Consider the following 22,741-nt stretch of genomic DNA (forward strand, 5'->3'; position numbering starts at 1 on the left):
TTCCCCGCTTCCCCGCGAGCCCTCGGCTTTTTACGCTATCGCACCCCGGGAGAAGGGCCGGAACTCGCTCGCGCGCCTGCGCCTCACAATCGGTGGAGGGGTCGACTATGCAACCAGTGTCGCTCTAACCCGGCAGTCGACGCCGAAGTGCCGCCTCCTACGCGCGATGCATACGCGACTCCAGCGGAGTTAATACCAGGATGAGGTACAAGCACATCGGGACGATCGGCGCGATCTTGATCGGCATCTTCGTCCTCCTCGCCGCACTCATGTACTACTTTAATCAAGGTAAGAGACTTTTTTCAATTCTCCCCCTCAAACACACGCACACTGCACCTCACCTTAACCCCGGCACGTCCCTCTGCGTTACTTTACGGAGAAAAAATGCAACTTACAGCAGGATGAGGAGTGGAGGAGGGAGGGGGGGGGGATCGAGATGGGAATGGCTGATATGCAAATGAATTGGGAGTGCGAGCGCGTAATATCGAGTCAATCTGAAAATGCGAGTTAGACTCGTTCTGGCGCGTGTGGCAGTGCCAAGTAAATATCATAAGGAGCGATTAACTTTATAGCGTTGTGCACGTGTGGGCAACATAACCGTGGACAAATTAAATACATCCTCTCCCTCCCCTCCCCTCCCCCCAGACACACACACACACACATAGAGCGCCCGTGGGGCTTTGGATTATGCACATTTCATCGGTTTGATCGGTGTACTGCTGGATGACGAAGAACTTGGCTGCTGTAAAATGATTATACTGTCATTGGAATTCTATCAATAATCGTTAGGATGAAAAAGAAAAAATAATCGAGCCATTTTATGTCGGTTTAGTAAATTACCATCAATTTATAGCGTGATAATATACTATGAGCTACGAAGCATTAGACTTTACTAAAATTCATTAAGTAATAGACGTTGAGAAATTGATAGAAAATTATAATTACAATGTTAAATTTACGCCTTGTCTTGCTTTTCAAGTACAAGTGAAGCTCATCGACGTGCTAATTCGGCATTACGTTCATGATTTAAAGTCAAAATAGTTATATGTATTTTTCAAATAAACTTGCAATTCAATTATTAGAAAACTTATTGATTGATTTATGAACTTTTATCGAGCAGTTAAAGAGCAATTTTATGATATGTAAAATAATGCATAAATTATTGTTCCAGTTGATGAATAATTCAAACTCTACGATATATATATATATATATATATATATATATATATATATTATATTACAATCAACATTTAATTACTCCTATACTTTCCTTATAATTATTGCCCGTTAAAATTTCAATGTTAACCAAAAAATTTGAAACACCTATGAACGTAAGTAGATATTTACAAATCTTTTAACCGTAACAGCTTCTGAGAATTAAAGAAATTTGCTTTAACGTAGCATAGATTTATGTTGATGGTAGGACCGGTTGAAATCAAATAGAAATTACATTGCCTGTAAATAATGTCTATTTCATACGTAAACTCAACGTTTAAAAAAGGTATTTACCACTTTTTCCATCTAAATTAAACGTATCTTTTTGTACATTTTAATCGAATTACATTATTGGGAAATTTTAAAAATTTGTTTAAACAAAAAGCATTGCTGGATAATTAATCGCTTGCTCAAAATTCCTATGCACGCCATTTAATTTATCATTATAACGCTAATTCCTCCTACTATTTAGCCATATTGTATGATATTCTTTAAGATTTTAAATAACAGTTTTATATTACAAACCGTCGTTATAAATGATCATTGCCTTTGAATATTTAATCACGTGAAATTTACATATATCAAAAAATTCATTTGTTATTCTTTAAATGCATTTTTATATATATAATAATTTCCATTACTTCTGGCCCAATGAGCGATAAGCGATGCATTACAATGCCGGTAATTTGTAAAAGAATTTATATTTTCGATTATTTTTCGAAATCATTTAATATCAATTTTCTTAAAGAAATTCTTAGTAATATATATATATATAATAATAGAATATATATAATAGAAATATATATATATATATATATATATATATATATATATATATATATATATATATATATATATATATGTGTGTGTGGTCGTTGTTGATCATTAAAAGAACAAGTTGCTATAATATATTTCGCTTAATCGACATTAATAATTATAATAAAAAATTATAAAGAAATAAATAAAAAAAGATCTATGTAATACAATTATACGCAATACCGTATAATAATAGTCAATGCAGATGCAAGTTATATATGTTATATTTTATGAAAAATAATTAAAGCAATTAAAATCATAAATCAGCTGATCAGCTAATCAGCTTTATTACTTATTAATTCAACAAAAATTCTATAAATATTTTTGATATATAACGGGAGAGGGGAGTGAGGGGGAGGGATGAAAATTAAAGGCTTAAATGCCATAGGGTTGATTACGTGAAAATACATACATCAGCAAACCGAAAATCTCGAGTAATGTCGTAATGATTTTGAAAATTTAAAAACTCCCAACTATATACTCGTTGCACCCACTACATTCATTATCATTCCATCGGATTTATGAATTCAAACGATAGCATCATAGTTTTGTAATGATTCGAAAATAGATCGGACTATCCAAACACGTTTCTCCAAACTGACATCATCAAACGCAATGTTACTGATTATCAAATGCTCTTCGCCGATAATACAGTCCAAGGTTTTGGCAAAAATTCATCCCTGGCTTCCATAGAACGAGATCTTAGCATTAAGAATAATTAAACAAAATATTCAACTACGAGGATATTCGTTGCTCAACTAACGCAAAATTTATAGTGAAATCAATGGCAATCACGATCAGTTAACTTCGTGAAGTCATATTCCCTTTAAGAGGATGATCGGGCCGTGACGCGGCTGATTGAATTGATATGTACGTCGTAATCGCCGTTGATTTCATTTAAAATGACTTTTCGATAAAAATCCGAGGCCTCTGCGTTACCCTTTCCCGAAAAAACGAAAAAATTCTTGCAGGTGCAAAGGAGAAAAGGGACGCCATCGCGTAAATAAACACGTCGTCATTAGCATAAACATCGCAATTTCGTCGATAATCATTATCGTCGCCCTTACTCCCCTTACATTGCGGCATTTTACCAGTCACGCGAACAATTTTTTATTGAAATTTGAACAATGCCATTCGACGATGTCATGATTAAAAATATAATTTTTAATTAAAAAATAATAGATATAAGCAGGGAGATATTCGCGAGCTAACTCTTGTACTTTCCGAGCTATTTTACCGAGGAAATAATGATTTTAATTGGGCAAGCTTATTTAATTAACCCATCACAAGTCACAAGTGCATTATATATGTAAATTTGTAAAAAATTTTCTTGTTTTTTTTTTTTTTTTTTTTTTTTTTTTTCCCCATTTTTTATTATAATTATTAATAAATTAATTATTAATTATTAATAACACCGAGTATTATAATGAACCGAGAATGCTATTATTGTAATATAGCGGTAAACTTTCGGATTGCGAATGCGACAAATAAACAAGTGTCGCGATGTTATTAATAATACGTCATGATTATAATTTTAGAATAAATCTATCTGTCTTTATCATTAATTAATTCCAGCAATTTCACTTACAAAGCAAAAAATATATAAACATATCCTTGATTTTACATGAATGTATGGCTGTTCGTCGAACTTAGTTAATAGATTATTTAATTAATTAAATGCAGAATTAATGGTATCTATTTTTAGAAAATAAATTTAAAGAATATGGAGAGATTAAATATTAATTCAGATAATTGTAATAAATTAAAATAAAAATAAACAAATTATCTTTCTTTCTTCTTTCTTTTTTTTTTTTTTTTGTTGTTTGTTCTTGTTTTTGTTTTTTATCAAATAAAAATAATGTATTAATAATTACATTAATAATTGCCTTGTAAATGAACTATATAAGTTGTATCGCAACTAAATTACGGTTGGTCGATAAATTCAAGATTAAAATTGTAAAAGCCACACTTTTACTTGTAAAATCGCAATGGTCGTTATTATCGATTAAAAACATCTATTGTCCTGTAACAAAATTATGTTTTATTGATTGTTGTTTATGCTAATGTCGATACACACACACACACGCACGCACGCACACACACACACACGCACGCACGCACGCACGCACACATATATATACACACATTGTTTGAATTGAATTTAATCAAATATTTATCTTTCATTAATTTTTTTTATCATAATTATAATACAGAACGTGTAATATTTGTTTAAAGTTTTGCATGAAAATCTATCGCTTAAATGATCCATTTTCCACAGCTTTTCCTTTACAATACCAACTTTTTATTATATTAGAGAATCCCATGGGGATAAATTAGCATTTTATTCATTCAACATTACAAGTTTACAAGTATTAATTTTTTAACTAGATAATCGTTATTTCTATTAATCCACTTATTCGAAATATCAAGTTTATATCAGTAAATAACAAGTTTTAAGGTTTTCCCTAGCCATACAAACCTCCCATTACATACAAGTTTATTAAATCAAGAACAAGAACATTATATTGACTGAGTTTCGAAAACCTTTTATCACAACAAAAACCTAATGCTCCCCATGGCAGGCAAAACATTTATCAACCACTATTATTTATTCTCGTTATTTTGTTAAATAATATTTGTATGGAAATTGAGCGGCATTCGTGGCCAACGTACGAAACTACGAAGTGAGTTTGTAACTTAAGTCCGAATTTTTTAAACAAACAAGCGTTTAAATGCCATTAAACATATTAATTAATTGTACATCACCCTAAGCCCGAATTGCTCGAATATTCCAAATAAATTCAACAAACCGTTTTATACTCTTACAATCGACTCTACTCTCTCCACTACACTGCCATTCCAATAAAAACAAAAAAAAAAAAAAAAAAAAAAAAAAAAAAAAAAAAAAATAAAACCCTGCAAGGATAACTCGAGCATAAGAAAGTCTTGATTGCAGATAGCTGTCCGATCGGTACATTCCTCTGTCAAAACAGCAGCTTATGTATGCCACAGCGCAGTTGGTGCAACGGAATCCTCGACTGTCCCAGAGGCGACGACGAGTCCATAGAATGCTGTAAGAGACCTCGATTATTGGCAAACGATTCGTTGAAAGGCAAATATTGATTCGAAGGAGCCAAACTCTAACCGACGCTTCTTTAATGATTTCATAGCCGAGCGCACTGTATGTTTGTTTTGTAAAAAAAAAAAAAAAAAAAAAAAAAAAAAAAAAAAAAACGAGCGCTCGATTTTGTTTTTTCTTTTCTTTCGTTCATTCTTTCTTTCATTTTTCATGCAAATATGAGAATTAGTTTGAGCGCAATTTAATGTTATGGTACGATAAGTTGAGAGCGATGCCTGTTTTCATTATGAGAATATAAGTTTCCAATCCACGGGAGCAATGGACTTTGGGAGCATTTAGCAACAAAGTAAACGAAAGAATAATGCTAGAAGAGCTCGATGCTTTATAAAAATAACAGTTCTACTCGTTGAGATTAAATTATTAAATTCGAACGCGCGACGTAAAGTGTTTGGCTTGTGATATTTCAAAGACGAATTTCAACTTATTGTATTCGTCACTACATCTTGTAATATACCATTTTAAACAAAATAACAATTCAAATATTATACACGATAAATAGCTAACGTTCGTGAATTTCGTTTGTAACACGTACTTTTCTCCTTCCTACCAACTTTCTTTCATTCTAACTATATTTTATCGCAGTTGATTCAAACGGAGATTGGAATTGGTATCGAAAATCACGATATCATAATACATCTATGACAGTCTGTCCTCACGTTAGCAAAAGTAAGTAGTTATTTTTTTTTTGTTCTCTTTCCTTTATTTATTCTACTACAGCTTAGCTCGTATAAATAATATTTTTGCATTTATTGGATTAGAATAAGGAAAAGATGAAAAATTACGGATTTCGAAATTTACAATTATTTGACAAATCTTGAATTAAAAAATATAATAATTATTTGGTTATATAATACGAAATTAAGTATACTTTATCGCTTCGGAAATATAATAAATTTATTCTAATGTATTTATTGAAATTGTATTAGAAAAATTTTGAAACGATTCAAAAGTAACTTTTGTGAAATTCTTGCATTTTCATCTCACAAGTTTGCTTATACAAATATGGAAAATCATAGTTCAAAGATTTCATAAACAATTATAACTGAAAATATAATAAAAGCAAGAATAATAATGGCTTAATAAAGAATTTTATCAGACAAAATAATACCATCGAAATTCAGTTTATTGATATATGACTTTTTAATCGAAAAATTTCTTGCTAATGGAACGATATTATTACACGATTGTAGAACTATAATGTACTTAGATAAAAAATGATGTCAAAATATAAAGAAAGTTGTACTAATTTAATAATATAACATATAATATGATCAATTTTTACATAATAATAATAATAATAATAATAATAATAATAATAATAATAATAATAATAATAATAATAATAATAATTATTATTATTATTATTATTATTATTATTATTATTATTATTATTATTATTATTATTATTATTATTATGTAAAAATTGATCATATTATATGTTATATTATTAAATTAGTTCATGCAGATGATCCTGGATATTACAATAATTGCGATTATGTTAATTGCACAGTGCGCTGTATAAACTTTCAAGGAACTGAAATTCCTCAAACTTTTTCCGAAAGTCTCACGACTATGTACGTTAAAATCATTTTAGACACGAATGTAAATAGTGCAATGCACTTTAATTTTCATTTTTGTTTAGGACTTTTTCAAATAGTTCGTTTATCGTCTTGGGAAAGGATTATTTTCATCGATACTCCAAGCTGCGTTCATTGTAAGTTTATTAATAAATATAAACTCACTTTAACATTTTATTACTCCTATTTACGATTATCCTGCATTTCAATTGCGCCATTATATATAGTCTCTTGTATAAACAAATGTATAAAGAATTATAAGAATATTTGGTTAAAGTTTTATAAAATTATCAATAAAAAAATTCAGTATGAAACACACACACACACACACACACACACATATTTTTATACACGCGCGCGCGCAAAAACACCTCCCCCACATTACAGAGATTAGAAATACTAAGTATAATGTTATCAAATAAATTTGACGATAACAGTATGAATAATCAGTGAATTATATTGAAATAACATTATTAATAAATTATCAATAAATTAATATACCATTATAATATTAATTTCAGGTTTCTTAAAAGTAATGGAATACAATATTTAGAATACAATTTATTTGGAAAACAACAAAATTTAAATTGGCTGTAGGTGGTTTCAGTAGTACAAGTCAATATATGGCTAGACGTATTTTTCTTTGTCTAATTGTTTTACATTTAAATATTTTAGAATTTTATCTAACAATAAAATACAAGAAATTTCAAAAGGCCATCTCGTTGGTTTGACATCTTTGGAAACTCTTTCAGCAGACAATAATAGGATACATACATTGAACTTACAGGATCTTGAAAATAGCACTACTTTAGAATTATTGTAAGTGAAAATGAATAAATATGTTTAAATTAACTATAATAATAAATAACAGCACAGATTCACGCACTTACCCATACCCACAACCACTCACACAAGAAACAGGCACGCATACACACATACATACACATCCCCACCTATATATAGCATATATTTATTTACTTATTTGTATGTTAATTCATTCATTCATTTATTATTATTATTATTATTATTATTATTTTTATTATTATAATAAGAAGCTTATTTGTTCAGAGATTTGGGAAGGAATCATCTAACCTCTTTAAATATTTGCTTGCCATATTTACCCGGATTACGAGAATTGTAAGAATATTAATCATTTTTCAGTATAATATTATTGATAGATTTTAATTAACGTATTTTAGGATTTTAGACGAAAATCATTTGGAGTTTATTTCCGATGATATGTTTTTTCGGTTACCTTTGTTATCGTCATTGTAAGTTTACAATTCTTTAATAGAAATAATGACATTTCTTAGAGAGTAAAGTAAAATTAATTTTTCTTTGTAGAACATTGGAATCAAATTTGATTGCGACTATCTCCCAACATGCATTTAGAAATTTAAATCAGTTGAAAGATTTGTAAATATCGTTAATATTTTTTTACGTAATGAAGAGCTATAATTATATGGATTATTTAAAAATATGATTTATATTTCCAGAAACTTGATGTACAACAGAATTACGACAATACCGAGTAAACTTTTCAATCCTATTGGAAACCTTTCCGTATTGTAAGTCTAACTTAACTCTTCTTTTAAATTTATCTTAATTTTTTAATCTGATTATTAATTTGATAAAAATATTCATAATAATTTCGAACATTAACTTTAACTAAAATATTCCCCTATGACACAATTCTTCTGTTTTTTTGTTGTTGTTTTTGTTTTGTTTTTTTTTTGTTTTTACGCCTCGTTCATTTCTTCATTTTTCTTCAAACTATATACATGTAATTAAAAGTCAAATAGCATAAGTTTGATTGTAGGCTGTAAATGTTTATGCGCTTAAATTTTTTTTAACTTGCGATTAAATTCTGAAATACGAATTAATCGGCGTTGGCGGTGACATTCATAAAAAGTTCTGCCTGCGCTCGTCGTTTCTCTCGTTCGCTCATCCGGAACAAAAGTAATGTTGTGTAGCGAGACTCGAGAGTTGAGCCTCGTTGTCCTGCTGAGCTCGTGTCACTAAGAATCCTTGCGGAAATATATAGTGGCAATCGCGAGCATCCTGATACGTTTGTTTATCTAAGCGCTTTAATCATCGACATGCACAAATACCTTACTATCTCTCCCCATCTCTCTCTCTCTCTCTCTCTCTCTCTCTCTCTCTCTCTCTTTCGCTCTTTATTTCTACCCACTCTCTATCTATATATCTATATGTATATATTTGTAACGTAAATAAAGTATTCCTTGCGAGACTTTAGTAAATGTCATTGAAATTGTTATTAAGCTGAGTTGGAATCTCGTATAATCTATTTATATATAATAAGATTTTATTTCAAAGTGATTTCATTTTAGAGGTTCATGATTCTTGAATATAATGTTGTAAATAATTATATTTCACATATAAATATATGTATATATATATATATATATATATATATATATATATATATATATATATATATATGTATATATATAGTGTTAATTTAAATAATCATAAAAATGTATAATACTTAGAAAATAATAGCATGTAAGACTGCATTAGATATCAGAATTATTCGTATTGTCATATTTCCTTCGAATTTGCCAATTCATTTTTGCAAAACTATTGAAAACTATTGAAAAAAAAAAATAAATAAATAAACTACAATTTCTGCATAGTAAAGTGTACGATTTTGTTATCATGTAATCTGACGTGTTTTTGCAATAAAATATCGTTATTGAATGGTATTGGCGGGCGGTAAAAAAAAAAAATCGTCTTTTTGCCTTTCCAGTTACCGAGCATTGCACATAGCGTGTACAAATGGTAAAGGAGTAAGTACGTAATTTCACTACGTGCTTGCAATAGTCAAGCAACCTTTTAGCGAATAACTCGCTTAAAGCTTAAAAACGATTTATGCGCATTATTTCGCATTTGACGAGCTTTCTTCGTTGATCCAAGTCTCAGAACTAGGCTGCCTATATCCATTTTTATTGTATTGTATATATATATATATATATATATATATATATATATATATATATATATTCATTGTACAGAGGTTCGACTGTGGCAGTTTATTTTATTATTTAAATAAAATGTCCCTATAACTAAGTCAACCCCTTACATCCATCATTATTTTTGACTAAACATACTGTTTTATCCTTTAAATTATGTGAAATTAATTGGATTCAATTCTTTCCATGTATATAAATATATGTGCACATCTATTTAACATGTCCTTCGCCGTATCATTTTATCGTATTTTATAATGGTAAAATTATCGTAAAATATAGTCCAAAGAATTGTACAAATGTGATAAAAAATTATATATAGAAACTTGACGCGAATATTTCTACGAATCGTCGATTATCATTGCAAGAAACTCAATGAAATTTCCTACGATAAATTATCCGATTTGTTGTCTTGACAATTTGCCGCGATAATCTATCGATATTAATTATTAATCATAAGACCGGCAAATTATATATACGGAATAAATCATAATCTCTCTTTTACTAAATGAAATAATGCAATACACGTGAACTTGTCGTACATTGACGAGATAATAAGGTCAATTGCTGGAGCATATACTTTCGTTATACGTAATTTTATGATCTGCTTTTAGTTCTTTAATGGCTAAGTGTTGCGCAATTCAAAGTATTTATTGCTGTGACTAAAACTGAAAATAACAATTGATATTTTCGGCGAGATATAAATACATGATCAATAGATCGAAAATATTTTAAAAATCGCTCGAATTATAATTTCAAAGATTTTGTCGATGCTCGTAGAGGTCAGTCTCAATAAATAGCTATTTATATTGAAAATATTTTATTCATTTTCACGCATGCAAATATACGTTTTTCACAGCTGAATTATACGCGTATGGCATTCATCATATTTTAAATTTATTCGACGAATAACTATTAACACACAAGGCATTACGCATCAAAATCCTTTATAGAAATGTAAAATTTATGGGGAAAATTGTATATTTATGTCTTATTTGCTTGGATGGAGCAATAAGGATACTTCAATTCGAATAAATTTTTTCTAATATATTTTCTTCGAATTTATTATTCTCTCCATCCTTAAATACAAAGTAGATTTTCCGTTTATATAATTTTCATTTATAAGAATTTCCATCTAATCACTTTCAAAATTTCACTAAGTATATACATGTATAATGAGGTATATTTATGATTAAAGTAGCATTAATTAAATTTTCCTTACAATCATATCTTATTTGTATGAATATTATAAACTTTAACGTTGTCGCTATTTCGCAATTATATTTCATTGTCATAGTGATTTTACGTTAATGTTGTAAGTAAATACGGTAATTCATAATCTATTTGCTTCAAGTTATCGATCAAACGATGTGACGCTGCAAACTTATTTGCAAACTAATACAGAGCTTAATTAATTAATTTCTTTATTTCATTCTAATGCACGCATTTGCATATAAATATTGTTTAAGAAACTTTGCTAGTTACGGGTATAAAAAAAAAAAATTCCTTTTTCTATTAAATTTGATATGATTGATCGATGGCTCACGGCTTATTTCTCATTTTTCGTATTATCATTCGTTGCTAAAGTACAGAGCCCCAAGATAAGAAGGAGTTTAATCGAATTGCCAATGAGTAAAAAATCATGTTTATTCATAAGTTTCGATATACTCATTATCAAAATTATATTTTTCTTTTAGATTACTCGGATATAATCCAATCGAAAATCTGCCAGCTGCATCGTTAAGTTCACTGAAGACGAATCTTAAGTCACTGTAATAATCCTTTCAGAAACGTAATTTTCTGTTCTCTTTGCGCTGCTTGTCGAATTGATCGTATACTTTATTATCTGTACAGAGGCGTCGAAGGAATCGATATGGACAGTGTCGAGAAAAACCTGTTTAACATATTTACGAAGCTTCAATTTGTGTAAATATAATCATGTTAACAGCACTGCCAATTGAATATAAATTATGTATAAAACAACATTAAACGAGTATTGCAGGTACTTCAAAAAATTCCATTATTGTACCACCTACGCACCGAATGTGAAAGTGTGTAGTCCAGCAACGGACGGTAAATAACATTTGCACAACCTAATTTATTATTAAGGAACGCTCACACCCGCTCCTTTTTTATCAATCATTTTTAAACGACGCAATACCACCACTACCACTACTAAAACAACAACAACAACAACAACAACAACTACTACTACTACTACTACTACCACTACCACTTACCACTACCACTACCACTACCACTACTACTACTACTACTACTACTTACTACTATTACTACTATTACTATTGTTATTGTTATTATTAAACCTTAATTTCATATTTAATTCCCGGAGTGAGGATGGACTTTGAAAAGTCAGACTTCGATACGATACGCGTGCATTTTAAAGGCAATGGAAGCGATTGGATTGATGGGTGGAATAATCGAGATTATCAATTATCTTCGCATTGTAAGGTGTCTCGTCGCTATCGCACCTGCTGGGGAAGCCGCTGCTGCGCATCGCCGTCTGGAGCATCTCGTGCGTCACTTGCTTGGGCAACGTCCTCGTGCTCTGGGGGAGGCTCACGGCTAAGGATGAGAATCGCGTGCTGGGCATCATCATTCGCAATCTGGCGGGTAACTATGAGCTAGCAGTTGCGAAATTGCAGTTTAAAGTCATTTTAGAGAGGGCGACAGTACAGTGGGACAGAACAGTGGGCGGTCGGAGGGGACGGGAGGGGTGGGGGGTGGGTGGGTATGGGAGATGAATGCAAATTACACAGCCATTTCTTTTTTCACGGGAGTTCTGTCCCTACGGAAATCTGGAAGATGGATGATAATTGAAAGTCTCCCACTGCTCCTAATTATGTATGCATATCTACGTACTTGGGCGTGTGTGCATAAGTGTGGAAGTGCACGCATACGTGGCTTTGGCGAATGATGTTCTGCTTAAGTTCGAATCAAGTGAAACGGCCATTATTGTTATTCGTTCTACGTTGGGCTGCGGGGGGAGAGGGTCCCGCTTAATTACGTATTTTTGCAAATTTTCCATGTGTTGTTTCACGGCTTTCAACGAAATTTTCATCTTCGTAGTTTTCTTATTGTAAAATGTAAAAAAAAAAAGAAAAGAAAAAAAGACGGGGCTTTTTATTGCTTAAAATCTCTTTGTATAATATTTGGCTGAAATAAGAAATACTTATCGCAAATGTAAAATATTACCATGATAATTTCCGAATCAAGAAAGAATTAAAGAACTTTTTATACCAATTTATATACATTTTCAACTTTCTTTATTCTTTAATGTGAAATTTTTATGTAAAATATGCATTCGTTAAATTTCAATACCAGAAATCAATTATTCAATTATTACAATTACGTTAGACAAGCTTTTACGAATTTAAGATTAATTCAATAAATAACTAAATAAGCATTGTACTATTAAGTTGAGGAAGTTGCATTTATAAATACTGTCAAATGAAAGCTTAAATTTAATAAGTGAAACCGATGGAATAAAACATAATTTATAATAAAATTCACGTATAATTATGATTTTTAGTGTCTGATCTATTAATGGGACTTTATTTATTCATAATCGGCCTCGAAGATATAAGATTTCGAAACAACTATAATCAAGAAGCAAATGCATGGATATCATCGTGGTCTTGTACATTTCTCGGTATGCTCGCTATGATCTCTTCCGAGGTAAATATTTTCATGTATCTAAGTAAAATATTAAGGCTCTCATTAATATTTTAACTGAATGAAAATGTCTTTAATCCGCCAACGTACGTTATAGCGTCTAGTTTTATTAATACGAATGATTTCATGTTTATTCATGATTGCCTTGTAATTTAATTGTTTAATTTCAGAAGCCTTTCGACGTTCATTATCTTTTGAATCGATGAGCATTTTAAGAGCATAAAATCACTTGCCGACATTATCTAGTTAGAGTTGCTTTTTGTAACACTATAAGAAATTCTATAAAATTCGTAAATTACCATGAAATTGTAATTGCTATAATTAAAACATTTTTACATAACTTTACATATTATATCAATAAATAAACGCTGAAAGAACATTCAATTTACTTACTCAATGTGCGTTTAATAATAATATTATATCGTAACGATCTAAACAATAAATATATAAAAAATTATTCGCTCCTTACATTGAAAAAGAAAAAAACAACGATCGAGCAGTAATTTAATAATGTTAACCGAAGAAAGTAAAAATACAATTTTTAAATGAAATTAGTTTAGTGAAATTTGTAAATATCCTAATAATTTATAACGTCTTAAGCATTTGACGAATAATGAATGAATTCTTTTTTCCTTTTCTTCGTTTTTTTGTTTATTCAATCAGACGAATGAAAAACATAAAACCAGCGTAGAGTCTATCGAAAATCGTATAAGTGACAATTGAAAATCTTCATCTCTTACGGAACTAATTTTTAAATAATCGCCCGAGTAATAAAAATCACTGACATTTATAATCCCGTAATTAAATAGATAATTATTCCAAACTTTCTAAATCTATCGTCTATTATTATTAAGACTCGCCCCCCGTTCGTGTAAAAAGTCAAGTTTTTCCATTCGACGCCATGAAAAACAAATGCGTTTTGCAAAGAAGAATTTGCAAAGAAAGCCGCGAAAAATGAAGGACATGACGAACGGACGGAGCGAGAGTCTTTCTCCCACGCAGAAATGATTTCTCTCCGTTGCACCTTTAGGTATCGGTGCTGATCTTGTCGTTCATGTCGGTCGAACGATTTATGTTGATCGCGGCACCGTTAAAGGGTCACCGCGCCATAACCTCGCACACCGCGGCCTATTCGATGATCGTCGTCTGGGTCATCGGCATCACTCTCGCCCTCTTACCTGGTGAGTCCTTAACCACAGCAACGAGTCAGTGAGTCGACGATTGAGGAGAGCGAGGGGAGCGAAGGAACGGATAAGTGCCACAAAAGACGTTTGTTGCCTATCGATGTGGTTCACTGTCGCATATAATGGGAAATTCCAGAGATACACGTAGTGCAGAATATCAATCTGAAGTTTAGTTATGTGTAACTGTGACATTAATTTCACGAGAATTATTAAAGGACGTAGCGAGTGATCTGCATCGATATTCCTCATTTACTCGCTCGAACTCTATAAAAAATCGATGAGAGGCATTATTTTAATGTACCATAATCTCTCTCTCTCTCTCTCTCTCTCTCTCTCTCTATCTATCTATCTATCTCTCTATCTCACTATCTCGCTCTCGCTCTATCTCACTATCTCGCTCTGTCGCACAATAAATCGAATTTTATTTAAATTAATTCTAATCTCACTGGACTTTTATCAATTATTATTATCTTTTTAATGTCATTGGCTTTCATTATATAATTGGCCTGGAATAATAATTAGTTAATAAAGCCCTTAATTGTCATATTTATTATCGGCCAATCAGAGCGCCACTTTTTGACGCTCCGTTTCATTTTGCGAATCACTACTCACAACACACTGCAATCACACTGCAAATCACTACTGTACCTCCGCCAAGCTAAGGCCTATCATTATGAATTTTAATACAGGGTGAAAAATATTTATTATTGCAGCGATTCATTGGCGCAGTAGCACACGCTTTTACGGCCTGAATGGAATGTGCTTTCCACTGCACATAGACGATCCATTCCTCGTCGGTTGGGAATATTCGGCCTTCATCTTCCTCGGCGTCAACTTACTTGGGTAAATCTTGATAGGCGAACAACAAATATGTCCACTTTAATGCCTAGACCAATGTGGATCACCGGTTCGTTAAATTTTATTGACCCGCTGAGACAGTGTGAGCCGCGCGAATATGCACTTTATGATCTCACTCGTCGTCCGCTTAAAGAGATAAGAAAAGCAAATAATCAACAACAACTAAAAACAAAAAGAAAGATTTATTACCGAGTAGTTAACAAATAGTACACTTACACCCTAAGTGCCAAATAGTTTAAGCATATTAGCTTCCATGCCGATAAATTTCCATCATTTTCTTCTCCCTCTTTTTCCTTTCGCTACTACCTGTCCCAAGCAACTTGCGAATAATTATTAAAAAAAAACTTTGACGTACTTATTACTTATTCTAGATTATCCGTTAATGCATATTTTCGAGCGATTTGTGAGCGTATTTGAAAACATACTTGATTTACCGTATCGCTGAATTATTTATTTTTGTCTATTCTCAGTGCCCGATGATCCTGCCGTTGGCGAATCATAATATTTAAATAAGAAAAATAGAGAATTAGAATTGAGTTTAACCGACTCCCACCCCAGCGACGCATGTTCATCTTAAATAGCGTATGCGCGAGTCGCTCGATCCTCTATAATTCTTAAATATTTATCAATTTTAAAGCCACGGCTAACTTTCTACGTCGAATAGCAATTTTATCAACATAATAAATTCGTATGTTTTAATAGGCAATAATAATAATAATAATAATAATAATAATAATAATAATAATAATAATAATAATAATAATAATAATAATAATAATGAAAACTCTTCGTCGCAAATTCATTATTGTTATTGTTATTGTTATTATTGTTATTATTTGGCAATTATCGTGGCATAGTTAAATTATTAAATCGTCTAATACGTCGTTTCGGGACTAATGCGCTTGATATTTAAATAATCGACGTTGCACCTCGAGCCTCGCGACATTACCCCATACATTAGGCAGAATTTCAAAAGAGCTTTTTCCATAAAAGCTGAAAGAGTCGGATTTTCACGTTTGGGTAAGCTTCGCATCCCAATATCCATAAATATTTCATGGGGAAGGTCGTGAGAGTTTGTTTACGAGCTGATCGGCAGCTTATCCTACGTTATTATTATTATTACCAAGTGCGAACCTCGGAAGGTTTCCCGTAGCCGCGCGAAAATCGCGATAAGCCTCGGCGAAGTGCCGTTGGAAAGCGATGCACCACGACTGCTTGCAGGCTCGTTACGATCGGCTACGTATACACGGGCATGTTCGTGAGCATATGGAGAACGCGACACGCCACGCCACTATCCGTCGTCGACTCCGAGTTCGCCCTCAGGTTCTTCCTCATTGTCCTCACGGACTCCGTCTGCTGGGCACCCATCATCGTACTCAAGATCCTGGCCCTCGCCGAGTACCCCGTCGCCCGTAAGTCTGCCACGATCGATACTCACTCTGCTTGATCCCACCGCTGACTTATCTAGATCCTGGAGATCGGCAGAGGATGCGAATGGAATTTTCGATGGAATCCTGCGCGATGCTGCGATTGTGAAACGTTTCATTAACGGCGACAGGGAGGAAGATTCTCGAAGCTCGTTACGCGCAAATTGTACAATCTACAGTGGGTGGAGATTTAATTGTCTGGCTTTCAATGTCCCGGCTGCTTTAGTCCTGATTCATTTGTCACAGTCGGTCGCGGTATTTATTAATTGATATTACGGGTGTCGTTTAAAAAGTAGTTTAAGAACCAGTCGCTCGAGTAAATTTAGCGTTAAATTCAAATTGTCCAGCAGAACGATTGTCGCGCAAGATTCCTCGACTCCTGCCTTTTAACGACATAGACACGTACGTAAGCTCGCGCACGCGTGTCTGTCTTATAGTCGTAGAAGTTAAGTCCTTACATAGTCGAAAACGATGTTTTTCCTTTTTCAGCTGATTTGCATGCCTGGGTGGTTATATTCATTCTCCCGGTAAACAGTGCCGTTAATCCTTTGCTGTATACGTTCACCACACCCAAATTTCGTGAAAGACTCGCCGAAGGATGGCTCGAGAGAGTGCGCAGTATAACTTCGAGAAAGCAATCGAGAAGCGGTATGATATATTACTTATAAACCAACTTAAATCTACTTTCACCCTTTTTTTCCTCCCAACGATATCGCTATCGCTCTCTCACGGGGTTGAACGTACACATTCGTAAATCATGCCAACGGCTATTCGACATTATAGTTTAATCATACGAAGAGTGCAATTGCGTTTTATTACTGATAATATTATCAATGATATTTAATGTTTAATTAAAGGACTTTGGCAAATTATTCAGAAGATGTTCCTTAATAAAGCATTGTTGCATTGGAATAACTTCATGATCACACATCTATCGAAAATTAATTATTTCCATGCGAACGATTAAATTTGTATTTTCGTCTCATCATAGCTACAATTAGCAATAAATCTCGTTTAATATATTCTCCTGAAAAATAAACGAGAATAATTAGAGGGAAAAGAGAAGAAGAGATGGAGAAAAACATTGATAAAAAGCGATAGAACAACATGCCAATAATGTATGATTAAATACGATGAAATCGATCGAATATTAAATTCGTGTCTAATTTATTCAAAGGCTCGTACGAGTGACCAATGATTCAGCATTCAAAATTCAGAATAAAACAATTTCGTTAAAAGCGTTGCTTAGAGTCTTTAATGATCGATGGTGTGATTATTCATTTCAGATTTTCAGACATCTAGCTCGTACAATAACAGGAACGTGACGATCTCCATGCCCGGCTCGATGAAAATGCCAAGCGAGGAGAAAATATCAAAGCCATCATTGAACGAGATTTTGCTGATTAATATTATGTCGAAAGAGAAATGAGTCTAATGAGGGGATGGGGGAAGAGGGACGGTAAAAAAGACTGTTCCAAAGCGCAATGCTCGCCAAAACAAAAACAAAAATAATAATAATCAACAGTATTGTTTAATGTATAAGTGCAATCTAGAAGTATATTGTCAATGTGATAAGAGTTGAATCTTTACTTTTAGCTCGCCACCACTAGTTTGTATAAGAAGTGAGAAGCTGTTACATCGGTAACAAAATTTTAATTGGCCACGCATAATTATGTAATCGAAGATGCTATTAGTGCCAGCAAACAACAATTACGTGCACAATATGACGAAATCCCGAATTAGCATGTCAAGGCGCTTATTTACACGAATTTCATGTATTAAATAACAATGTACTTTTCCTCCCAAAAAGAAAAATCAATAACAATTATCCTCGTCGTCGTCACATTATTGTCATTATCATAGTCATCGTCCCCGTCGTCGTTATCATCATAATTTTTAAGGAAGAAAAAATAAAGATAAAATAAAGATAAAAAGTAAGAATAACAACAACAACAATAACAACAACAACAACAACAACAAAAAGAGATATATTAAAAACCACTATTCCTCTCGCTTCCTATTTCAACAATTTCAACACACATTTATTTCTCAAGTTAAATGCGCATTTCGTCCGCCTGCATTATGCTGCCCCCCTGCGTGCATCTGTCTAACTAACGAAAATAGCGCGCAAGGTGCCCAAGATCGGTTACTCTTCGACTTTTTATTATTTATTAAAGCGCTCGTCGGTGCTCTGCGACAGTGCGCTCGAATGCCGGTTAAACACGCGTTTTATCGCTTAGTCGTTGAAAATATTAAGGCCAAAGGAGGATAGCGGACGAGTAAAGTTTAGAAACCTGGAGAACCAGCGCACGTTAGAGCGTACAGTATTTATTTAAATTTACGTCCACTCTTCGCCACCACTCGTCCCCTCGTTTCTTCTTGTTTGGATTACGTTTGTCGCGTCGGCATTGATTTATAATTGAAACGCTAAGCGTTGCGCTACTCCTCATTCCGCGCATTGTCATTAATCTCGCGATTAATCACTTAAATGATTGGAGCCTTATGGCTCGATCGATAAAAGCGCGATACAATTATCGACGAAAAAGACGCGACGGCCGGATCGGCGAATAAGTTCGGGTAGACATCGTCCGTAACGAAAGAAATCATGGAAGGCAACGCGAACAACGTCGTTCGAGCCAGGAATTTTCGTACGAGCGCGCACCGCACCTATTAATAACCATTAACGCGATGGACAAAGGAAAGTCGTTTATCGGGAAAAGGTCGAGGGGAAGGGGCGATCACGAGGAACGAGCGAACCGGGCCGGCCCGGCTTACAGACACAGGCTGTCGCAATCGAGTGTCCCGTCAACGCCGCATCTCTTTTTACCCTCCTGCCCTCCCCCCAACCTCCCCTTCGCCACTCTCGTCGAGCCTCCCGCCACGGGCATTACGTACGTACTCTTTGACGCGAGGCTTACAAGCGGTAAGGAGCTCTGTATTAAATCTCGCGCGGGCTCGAGCGGCCCTTGGCTTTTCTCTCCTGCCAATTAGTCTCGCGGCGGGTTAAGGTTCGTGAACCCCAAAGGTCACGGTTAAATTCTTTTGCTGCCCGCTCGGGACGCGGAGCAGGCACGATCGAGCCCGGCCGCGCCAACACGCTTTGGCCGTACGTTTGTTTGGCTCGTGAAAGCTGGCGAAATTAACCGATCGGGCATGGAAATTCGCCGTTATCCTCGCCGTTAACGATCATTTTCCCTCGGTTAAATCGCTCCGCTCCCTCCACTTTTGGGTGCCCCTCGAGCGAGCTTTGGCATCCGAGGGCCGATGGTACAGTGATGTCCCCGCCCGAGTCGCGAGACATCCGGAGATTAATGACGATATTGGCGTTGCGGCGGTGGCGGGAGGGGCGGTAGCGGGCTCGGGGTCAAAGCCGAAAATAAAAACGAGACGATGCCCGGGTGCGTGAAACCAGGTCAAGACAAATACCCATTGACGTGCCATACGTCGGGATCTGTGTATGCGTGTCGTGGGTGGGAGGTATATTGCCCTCTTAACAATATGGCATCTTTCGGATTGTCTTTTTCTTTCTTTTATTTTGGGGACGATGTTGGGCGGTGTTGAGGTAGAGGTAGAGAAAGAGACAGAGTGAGCGAGATGTGGGACGGGGGTGGAGGGGGGGGTGGTGGTGGTGGTGGTGGTGGTTGGTGGTAGTGGTGGTGGTGGACGTATGGTTTAGTGTCAGTCGCCATGAGATGAAGACAAATCGCCAGAGGCGTGATAAATTAAAATCGAGTGGTGTCGTTTACCCTACATCGAGGGAATAAAGGGATATTTGCATATTACACGGGATCGCGAAATATATGACTTCTTCTTGGCGGATCCGTATCAAACAATGCATTATTAATAATATATATGTAATGAAACGAGGTGTCTCGGTGAAGTTATTTATTTATTTTATTTTATTTTATTATTTTTTTTTTTTTTTGAAAACTCATTCGATACCTGTGGTAATTTTATGAAAATACTTTGTCTTTCCTAGGATTGTCCATATAATTCCGGGGAGTAGCGAGTAACAAAGTGATAAAATTCTTTGCTATTACGCATTGCCGAGGATCACCACACAGACAGACGATTTTACTTTCTCCTTATACAAAATCCATTTGATCTTGCAGTTTTAACAACATTTCTTTCTAAAATAAGACGGACACAAAGAATTATACTCGCCCGTAGCATATTATGCGATTAAACGTTTCCATAATGTTTCGAGCAATCTTCTCTCGATAGTCTCGTAATATCGTATGGAATAGACATTGAGCCTTTAACGATTAGCGCTATTAGCTTAGTATATATGTAATATAAAGTAAGTAGCTCGTGATAGTAAATAAGATTGAAATTTAGGAAATTACAGTGAACGTATTGAATCTCGTATTAATCTCCGAATGTTCTTATCGTCGTCGGCAATTCCACGCCTTCGTCGTTTTCGTGAAAAGCAACAGGGCGCAATACTTATGCACAGTCGCATAATCTCCAACAACGTGCAGCATCAGCATCAGCAGCAGCAGCAGCAGCAGCAGCAGCAGCAGCAACAGCAGCAGCAGAAACGAGTCAAAACGCGAATACGAAAAATGTCTTGGCTTGAATAATGAATGTGGACGATGTAAAAATGGCCACTAAAAGAGACAAAGCTTCATCTAAATTTCCAACGCTCGGGATTTCGTTCGACCTGACCCACATTCCACCATTGTCGTTACGTACACCCCCGTCCCATCTCCGAGCTCTAACGAAGTCACGAACTCTTGCCGGCTTGGCAGCTCCGAGGGTCAGGCACATTGCCGAGTGCTCGGGGACCCGTTTCGGCGATTAAATCCGAATTAGCATTGGGGCGCGCCACGGCTCGTTATCCCGGGCGGCGATCGCCAGGACTCAAAAGCTCACGCCGATCCGATCGGCTGCGGTCCGATACTTATCGCGACGGGACGCGCGCCATCATACGTGTTCGACATTCTCTATCTCTCTCTCTCTCTCTCTCTCTCTCTCTCCCTCTCTCTCTCTCTCTCTCTTGGATTCTCGGGCTCTGAGAATGAACGGGAAAATGCGTAGGTGCGGTCTGGGGAAAGCGAGGAAATCGCGGGAGCCGCGGGGTCCTGATAGTCCGGTGTTTGTGCATCGTCCTGAGCAACGGAGCCCGAACATAAAACAATACTTGTTATTTTCTTTTCTTTCCCGTTTGCGTATGTCTGTTTCTTTTAGGCTAGCGAGCAGTTAGTACGAGCAAAATTATCAAAGGTTCTCCTACATAAAATACTCTACTTAATTATATTAATTGAGCGAAAATTACCCTACGTCGGTGATATAGTTTATTTCGCGTGTTTTTTTTTTTTTTTTTTTTTTTTTTTTTTTTTTTTTTGAAGAGTGACCTCAAGTTGCTTTCTAATCATTACGTATTGTACGTAATGTCAAGACAATTAGCAACAATATTATTAATATTGAGGAAAAATCGATTGAAAAAATTACTGCATTCGACTTATTTTTAATATAACGTATTCGCACGTATTAATATAAAGTCCAACTTATGTTGTTTAAATTAACAGAAAATCAAATACTTAGAAGACTTAATTATGAATTTATGAAACATACTATTAAATTATAAGTTATAAAACTGTCAAAATAATCAATAGGTATTATTATCGTGATAATAATGCCTTAAAATAAAATAATGTATTTCACAAAAAGTGTTTTACATTTATTGTCGAAAAAGTATATTACTAAAAAAAAAAAATTTTTTATTATGTAACACTACTTTATATCTGCATGGCTAACTAATGATCTCTCTCTCCCCCCCCCCCATTCACATACACACACATGTAAACGAATACATAAATATATATATATACATATA

At 34.3% G+C, this 22,741-nt stretch overlaps 2 protein-coding genes across 2 annotated transcripts; both read left to right on the forward strand.

Moving 5' to 3' along the window:
• Nucleotides 1–200: 200 nt before the first annotated feature.
• On the forward strand, nucleotides 201–7,888 carry LOC105359463 (toll-like receptor 2). The gene is made up of 4 exons (XM_011496077.1): nucleotides 201–288; nucleotides 7,313–7,340; nucleotides 7,423–7,566; nucleotides 7,816–7,888. Exons 1-4 carry the CDS (start codon nucleotides 201–203, stop codon nucleotides 7,886–7,888), a joined length of 333 nt encoding a protein of 110 aa, XP_011494379.1.
• Nucleotides 7,889–8,097: 209 nt separating this feature from the next.
• Nucleotides 8,098–18,345, forward strand: LOC105359221 (relaxin receptor 1-like). Its single transcript, XM_011495742.1, has 12 exons — nucleotides 8,098–8,163; nucleotides 8,244–8,315; nucleotides 11,435–11,509; nucleotides 11,592–11,663; nucleotides 11,740–11,810; nucleotides 12,210–12,371; nucleotides 13,291–13,436; nucleotides 14,464–14,614; nucleotides 15,331–15,460; nucleotides 16,697–16,887; nucleotides 17,392–17,550; nucleotides 18,189–18,345. Exons 2-12 carry the CDS (start codon nucleotides 8,251–8,253, stop codon nucleotides 18,329–18,331), a joined length of 1,365 nt encoding a protein of 454 aa, XP_011494044.1. The 5' UTR covers nucleotides 8,098–8,163; nucleotides 8,244–8,250; the 3' UTR covers nucleotides 18,332–18,345.
• Nucleotides 18,346–22,741: the final 4,396 nt, after the last annotated feature.

This window comes from Ceratosolen solmsi, unplaced genomic scaffold (assembly GCF_000503995.2).
Source record: "Ceratosolen solmsi marchali unplaced genomic scaffold, CerSol_1.0 scaffold11, whole genome shotgun sequence".
NCBI classification, from domain to species: Eukaryota; Metazoa; Arthropoda; class Insecta; order Hymenoptera; family Agaonidae; genus Ceratosolen; species Ceratosolen solmsi.